This window comes from Salarias fasciatus, chromosome 12 (genome assembly GCF_902148845.1).
Source record: "Salarias fasciatus chromosome 12, fSalaFa1.1, whole genome shotgun sequence".
In the NCBI taxonomy this organism is placed as follows: domain Eukaryota; kingdom Metazoa; phylum Chordata; class Actinopteri; order Blenniiformes; family Blenniidae; genus Salarias; species Salarias fasciatus.
The window spans coordinates 5,599,716-5,607,414 of NC_043756.1; the positions used below are offsets into that span (position 1 = coordinate 5,599,716).

General features: G+C 47.7%; 1 protein-coding gene across 2 annotated transcripts; it reads left to right on the forward strand.

Annotated features, from left to right (window-relative positions):
- Positions 1–218: 218 nt before the first annotated feature.
- Positions 219–5,999, forward strand: hps4 (HPS4 biogenesis of lysosomal organelles complex 3 subunit 2). Of its 2 annotated transcripts, none has more exons than XM_030104787.1 (12): positions 219–558; positions 986–1,076; positions 1,527–1,670; positions 1,778–1,885; positions 1,973–2,089; positions 2,344–2,438; positions 2,547–2,619; positions 2,715–2,839; positions 2,920–3,442; positions 3,574–3,700; positions 4,016–4,127; positions 4,569–5,999. In XM_030104787.1, exons 1-12 carry the CDS (start codon positions 527–529, stop codon positions 4,738–4,740), a joined length of 1,719 nt encoding a protein of 572 aa, XP_029960647.1. In that variant the 5' UTR covers positions 219–526; the 3' UTR covers positions 4,741–5,999. The 2 variants fall into 2 exon arrangements, with proteins under 2 accessions (XP_029960647.1, XP_029960648.1); XM_030104788.1 differs by lacking the exon at positions 4,569–5,999 and adding an exon at positions 3,831–3,857 and having other exon boundaries at positions 4,016–4,102.
- The last annotated feature ends 1,700 nt before the right edge of the window (positions 6,000–7,699 follow it).

Below are 7,699 nucleotides of genomic sequence, written 5' to 3' on the forward strand. Positions count from 1 at the left end.
GATGAGGAATGTGTTGACACAGAACGACATCTAAATATGATTACATTTATGGATGCAACGCTGGATAAAAACCTAGACTAGAAATGTAATCGCGGAAGAGGTGCAAAGGCATCAGTTGCAGGTTCAAATAGTGCGTGTATGTGTGTGTGTTTGTGTGTGTGTTTAGCGCAGCGCGCCGCTTGTCCCTCCCGTCTTGCCGTACTTTCACATGACTTCCTCTGCGTGTGACTGACCTGCTTTCTCCAGACTTTCTGTCACTGCGGTTCCTTTTAATAGAGAATAAATCATAAACAGCGACTGTTTTTTTTTTTCCTTTTTCACACAGTCAATCTCTGCGCTGGAGTGTGTGAGCGCTCGTCGCGGCAGGTGGTCTGCGGTGTGAGTGTGAGTGTGAGTGTGTGTATGTGTTTGTGGTTGTGAATGTGTGTGTGGTGTGTTTTACCTCAGAGTTGGTGTGTTTTTTCCCTGGGTGCTGCTCCAGCCCGGATCCTCAGTAAACTGATGTTTGAGAGGCTCCGTGTCAGAGATGGCTGAGTTCCTGCAGCCAGACTCAAGAAGGTGAGAGCTGTTTGTTTGTTTGTTTGTTTGTTTGTTTGTTTGTTTGTTGTTTATTTATTGTTTGTTTACTACAGGAAGATAAAGCAGTGATGTACAGGTGAACACACACAGCTTGTCACACTCCACATGGAAACAGCTGAGGTTACTTTTTCACCCTTAAAGAATATGTTCAGGTGGAGAAGTGGTTTGCAGCCCTACCTCACTGAGTGAAAATTCCTGGTTCGATTCTGGGCTAAATAGCCTGTGTGTGTGTGAAGTTTTCATGTTCTTCCTGTGGGTCCCAACATCCATCACATCATCTTCATCATCAGTGGAGTAAAACTAGCCCATCTCACCATGATCTGATTCCAGCTATTGCTCCATATAAGTGTTTACGTAATATTTAACGCTCTGGGTTTACAGACCTGTTTGTGTGCTTGTTTTGCAGATGTAGTTACTTCTTCCTGTATGACGGGTCTAAAGTGAGAGGCGAGGGCGACCCTACTCGAGACGGAATCTGCTACTTCTACCCCGAAGAGGTCTGACGCTCGCAAACTGTTACCAGACCGCTTGTATCTGTTTCTGAGGGATAAGATTCCCTGCAAGAGGCGGCAAAAGAACACTCAGTCTCCATTAACGTATTAGTATAAACACTAAGTAGACAACTTGTTTATCAGTGATTATATTCTATGAGATACGGCATTTAGCCTTTGAAGGACGTTTCTATTTCTGTTCTTACAACTTCAAACGTTTCTCTAGATCCAGGCCGTGGAAGGGAAATGTGAGCCACTCTGAATCTGTTCTGATGTTAATATTATCTCTTCCACCATCAACCATGTGCTCTCCAGTTTTTCTCGGTCACAGACGTCACATTTTCCCTCTATTGACCGACCTCTTTGTTAAATCTGCTGTGTTGTCGATGTAATTCATGTGTTATAATTTAGTTAAATATACACTCATTTAAAGTGTTTTGCGTGTGTGTGTGTCAGACTCCTCTGGATAAGCAGGAGCTGCTGTGCGGCCAGCTCGCCGGCGTGGCCCGCTGCGTCTCCGAGCTGTCCTCGTCCCCGGTGCGCACGCTCCGGCTGCGGCGCATCAAGTTCTCCATCCACATGAAGGATGACTTCCTGTGGGTGAGTGAGCAACGTTTCACTCTGTAATTCATCTTCATTCTCTCGATGTGAGTCGGAGAGGAATGAATTTTTTTCGGGGGGGGAATTTTTTCTTTCTCTTTCCTCAGGCGCTCGGCTGCTCGATGGACGTCCCCACGGTCAGCGTCTGCGAGCTGCTGGATCAACTCATCAGCCTCTTCTGTTTCTACAGCGGGCCGGTTCGTCACAGCTATCAGGTGCGGTGTGTTAGTGATTTTGAACGTATGAGAGTCAGAGGTGAGGGCTTTCGTGGCGTTTCTTTAACCGATGTTGTTGTGCTGCAGCTGAACAGCCAGCGGACTCTGGCAGAGCGGTGGGCGCGCTACCTCTCACACCTGCAGTTGGGATCGTCTGCGCTCCATCACATCTTCAGCAGCTTGAGGACCATCGACTCCACCAACGTGCGTGTTGTGGCGCTTCTGTTTTTACTGGCAGTGTAACGTGGCGGGATGTTTCCCAACGCCCCGTGGTGTTGTGTCAGGGCTCAGCGCAGCCTGGAAATCGTTTCGAAATCATACAACGCAATAATGAAATCATGTGTCGATGTGCTTGAAATGTGTGACTGAGGAGGGTTTGATCCCTTCAGCTGCTTATTTCTCATTATTTCGTAGAAGTTTTCTTTGCCCAGATTGAAAGGCCAGCCTCTCGTCCTCAGGTTGACCCTCTTCTGCTGCTCAAAGCCGCCCTCATCCTGCAGGCCTGCCAGCGCTGCCCTCTAGTGCTCGCAGGCTGCATCCTCTTCAGAGGAAGGTGAGGTGACATCTTTGACAGAATCCGTCTCTGAACGGCAAAATCTTTCCTTCATTTAACTTTCTTAAACTCCTAAAATCCGCCTCCTGTTTGTCTCGTCTCTGAAAGAGTTGTGAGCACGCAGATGACCCCCGAGCTCACGATGAAGATCATGGTTTACGAGAGTGAAACGTACAGCAGGGTAAGACGGGTGATTCCAGTCACCGCTTGAATCACTAAATACTTGAGTTCTAAACAAAAACAAATGAAAACCTGGTGTTTGATTCCTCTAATTAGGCTCAAAGGCCCAATGGACCGAGCAGCTCCGGCTCGTCTGGAGGCTCCGTGAGCTCGACGAATGTCTTTCTGACCCCGTCTGAGCTGCAGTGCCTGCAGTCCGCTCCTGTAGATAAGGACCACAGGTATTCCCGTCGATTCCTGAGATACTTGGTTTGACTGACGTTTCCCGAGGACTGACGTCCCGTCTCAAATGGTTTTCCAGCTCTCCTTGTACGCCACGCGCAGACGCCCCCCTGAAGAAAACCCGCCTGTCCAGAACGCTGTCGGACACGCCCTCCAGCGAGTCGGATCCGTCCGATCCGAACTCTCCGCCCGTGTTCAGCCCGGCTCCCTCCGTGAGTTCCTCCGATTCGCCCCGGCCGTCGTCCCGCTCCCCTCCCTTCTCAAACGGACAAGCCTCCCACGAGGCCGAGGGGGAACCGCTGGACCGGTCCTACTACCACAGCTTCCACAGCAACGGGGACGGAGCAGCAGGAGACTCTGGGCCCGAGAGACGCTCCCCTCTGAATGGAGGCGGACGGACCGGAGCGGGCGCTGGCGGGACGGGCGCCGAGTGGCGTGACGGCGACAGAACTCCTCCTCCTCCTCCTCCCGGCGCGTCTGAGACCTCGAGGGAGGAGCCGCTGGTCCCCATGACGCTGTACATGCACCGGGTGAAGGGCCTGGTGCTGGCGCTGCTGGTGGAGCCCCCGTTTCTAAACGACACGGCGTCGATGGAGGAAGTGGTGAGGAGAACAGTTTTTTTTTTTTTTTTTTTTTCTTTCTTTCGCTGCGGCTCCGGCGAAATTGAAATCCTGCTGATTTGTCTTTGTCATGCTAATGGCCGCCATTGTCCGTCCACCCTGTTTGTGTTCAGTATCACAGCAGCCTGGCTTCACTCAATGGACTGGAGGCCCATCTGAGGACCATCTCTCCAGGGGCCCCCGGGGGCCGCGGGCCCTATGTTTTTGCCCACTTTGACTTAATTCAGCGCACGTTGACATGTGAGTTCTGGGTAATACTCCCTCTTTGCTCTCTCTCTCTCTCTCTCTCTCTCTGCTGCTTGCCGTGCCTTCCTTTCCCCTTCTCCTTCTTTTATCGGCTGATCGTTACAAACCTCTCTCTCTCCTCCAGTTTTCCAACTTTCACTTTTCTGCTGAAGTGAGTATAAACTCTGACATCTCTTCCCCGCTGCGCTGACAGTGTTTTTCCTTCATCCCCGCCTTTGCATGAGCTCCCTCCTAATGAGTCGTGCTGTGGCGGGCGGCCCTTTGTGCCCGTCCAGGTCACTGCAGCTCTGTTATTGTGTGTCTCTGCAGCCAACCTGTCTGGCCGAGCAGGAGGAGCCCCGGAGCATTCCTTTGTCAGAGCCACGTCGCTCCTTCATTCGCATTTCTGTAACACTGAAACTCTGCAGGAGGCTATTATCAGGTCAGCACGGCACTGACGCAGAGGTGGAGGTGGGCTGCTGGTGCTCCACTCAGGCAGACGTTGTGGGCGGGGGATGGACGGGTCGGTTTATCTTGTCTGTCATCACATCTGTCCCAGAGGTTTGGTCAGCCTGACTGACCCGGTCATGATGTTACAGTCACAATATTTAGATTTTAGATCACTTTCTGGATTTATAGAAATATAATAACACATAACCTAAAACGTTCTCCCACAGTATTTGTATAATTTTATGCACAAAGCAGTCCAGTTGTGAAGCAGGAGGGAAAACAGCACAAATTTGACCCAAATTTTACTGCGTATCCATGAGGCAACATCAAATTTCCATTATGCTGCTGTTCTTTGTTGTGCAGCATTATTCTGCAAGCTTGACATGGAACCGTGTGTGTGTGTGTGTGTGTGTGTGTGACGTTTTGTCCACAGGAGTGCCGGTGAGGCTGTGTACGGCACCCGCAGCGTGGCCCAGGAGACGTACTTCCAGCAGCACGGGGTTCTGCTGAGGAACTCGGGCATCCCGAACCACCAGGACAGCGCGTTCTCCTTACCCGCCAAGGCCCGGAGCAGACTGCTGAAGCACGGGGTCAACCTGCTCTGAGAGAACCCCGCACTGGAGGAAAGTGTCAGCGTTCAGCAAGATTTATTCAAGAAATCAACGGGCACGCCCTGTAAATACCCGTCTGACCGAGCTGCAGAGAATTCCAGAAATGATCCGGCAGCTTGTCCGTCTGCTCCTCAGAGCAGCTTTTGCACTTGCTGCTTGATTTTGCTTGATGTTTAGTTACAGCCTGATCACTGGACTGGTGACAGACAGATTCTGTATGAATTTAAAATTTTCTCACTCAATGAATGTGCAGCCGTTGCATGACGTACGTATTCAGTTTTGACCCAAATTTTGCTGAGTATCCACGAGGCAACGTTAAATACTGTATACACCCAGTGCATATTCAGCTTGTTTACAGGTGAAATTTTCACTGATTTACATAATGAGCAGAAATCACTCAAATGCTTATAATTGACTCAGATGTGAGACTTCTCGTTCAACACTACACCGCTGCGCCGCACGCAAAACCTGGTCACTTCTTGTTAAACTTGTTCAGATTGACTCCCACGCAGCGCGTTCCCCTTCCATTCATTCATACTTTATAGTTGTTTTTTTTTTTAACTTGAGTCTTCCAGAATGAATGGATAAATTATTTTATGAACAATTTTCTTTTTTTTTTTAATACAGACAAAAAAAAAAGATGTTTGAAAAAGAGTGCATGGATGTGAAGCTTGTATTTCTTCCAATTTTGACTCAAAGCGCACAGATTTGTTTACAGTTAATGTTCAACAGTGATGCTATTTTCACATCCCGATATACATTTCTGAATTTTTTTACAATCTGATTATTCACCCTCTCATCTAAAGATATATACATTTCCTCATAACAACCGTTTCTTCTCCCAATAACTGTCAGTTGTGCAATTTTCTATGTAGAATTTTGAAAAATGTTTACACTGGACTATATAATATGCAATTAAATAAAAACCATTGAAAGTGCCACTTTTTACTGGTGTGTCATGAAAATATTTGATATTTCTATTTAAATGAAGTCTTATATCTTTGAATTTCATCCTGCAGTAAAAATGTATGCCGTTGTTGTGATTGTTTTGTTTACGAGTTTTAGTCTAGTTCTTGGAAAATATCAGACACCGTGAGTGTGGCCTGTTTATGCACTGCACACATTTTATTTTCCAAACTTACTACTTCATTGGTACTTTACTTTTCCACTTTTGATGAATATATTGCTTTATCAAAGTAAGAATTTTAAATAAAAGTTAAAAAAGAAAAATATGGCTGTGTGAAGAATAGTGTTTTTTTTTATTGTGCAACTTTGAGGTTCAGTATTTTTTGCTGGTAAAATATCAGTTTTCAGATCGAGTGTTTGAAAAAGAAGTTATGTTTGCTGTAACACTACATTTAATTTCTTGTTTAAGTGGGTGAAATAAAAAGTTTTGTCAGGATTTACTGTTAAAACCTGTGAGTATTAAATGAATAGTTGATCCACTCAAGCTTCGCGTCTTATTATGTGAGCTGCTTTGGTGAATTCATGCCTAAATCCTCAGCGGGTGCGTGACTCAGCGGCGTGCATGTGACCCGCATTCTGCCTCCTTTGTCTTCCATCTTTAGCGCCTGACTCCTGCTCTCCAAATGAAGTGCGCGCGCAAAGAGAGACGCAGAGAGAGGGGAAACGCACGCATGTTTGTGAAAATGTTATCGTCAGCATTCTGTCTAAACGATGCAGAGCCGAAGGTGCCATAAATAAGATGAACCTCGATCAACCAAACATGGAGTAATGAGAGTCATTAGCTGAGTGGGTGAATGTGAATGCGCGCGGCTCGGCGCTCCTCGGGGCGCCTCATTATGTAGGCGCATTAAAAGAAAGCGGTGGGGGTCAATGGGAGGTTTAGAGCACGTACAAAAAGAGAGGGGCAGGGACTATGAAGAGGGCCAGGATTCAAATTCTAAGTAGTAAGTTGTCCCCATTGTCAGTGAGGTATTTAGTAAGCAGACCAAAGTCGCCCGATGTAAAGTTTGGAGAGAAGGAACGCCGCCTCGTTGCTCCTCGGCTCAGGATTCAGGATTCCACCATGAGCTCCTCCAAATGCTTCTGGATTGCCTCATTTCTCATTTCTGTGATTACAAGTGACATTGGCGTGCGCGGACGGGCGGTGGACACGCTGTCACGGCCGCCAAACACCGCCGGGTCCTCCGCGCCAGCTTTACGCACGGAGGCGTGGAGGCGATGGAGGCGCGGGGCCGCGGACGCGCACCGGGAGCGCTGCGCGGACCTTTCCGCACCCTGGCTGCACAACACGCGACAGGTTTCTGGAGATGACGGGACGCTTTTGCGGGTCCGAGTGCGGCCCTTCTCCCCGGGAGCCTCCCGGGGTCTGGTGTTCCCAGAAAAACCTCTTTTCAACTTTATCCGGCGGATTTACCGCTGCTGCCAGGACAGAGTGACCTGCAGGAGCGTCAGAGGGATTCAAGGGCGCATGAGAGGAGGTGAGATAAAGCAGGTCCAACCCTGAAACACAAGGAACTACAAGCTTTTCCTTTCCTGTTAAACCCACTGAGTAAGAGTCTTCCCAAATACATTTCTCTGTTGCTCCAAATCCTATACGAAAAAAAAAAACAACAACTTTATAAAAGTTTCTTTTCAGAAATAATTTATTCTGAGCTAGTTCAGAATCACAAGAACTGTGACTTCGTGCATGAACAACATCAGTACCTGAGACCCCTACTGATATCTAAATTTAATTCATTTCTTCAATATTCTTGGTGAATTTTCATTTAGGAAATTTGCAGCATGAAAACTATGAAAATCCAAACCAGAAGGAATGAAAGCCCCCCCCCCCCTACAAGAATGTGGACTATCTTTAAGTTTGTACAAGCCCCAGGCAGATGGCTCAAAGGTGCAGCTTTCTAAAATAAACTGCTGAAGGACTAAACTGAAAAGACCTGCTGGATGAAAGTTATGCAACCACAACATCGACCTAAAATCAGAAAGCCAA

What these genes read in the sequence shown, in the direction of transcription:
- hps4 (XM_030104787.1), top strand. Translation starts at nt 527, where the DNA reads ATGGCTGAGTTCCTGCAGCCAGACTCAAGAAG. An exon ending in GCTACTTCTACCCCGAAGAG is followed by an intron (nt 1,077 to 1,526) that starts GTCTGACGCTCG and finishes TGTGTGTGTCAG; the next exon opens with ACTCCTCTGGATAAGCAGGA. An exon ending in AGAGTGAAACGTACAGCAGG is followed by an intron (nt 2,620 to 2,714) that starts GTAAGACGGGTG and finishes TCCTCTAATTAG; the next exon opens with GCTCAAAGGCCCAATGGACC.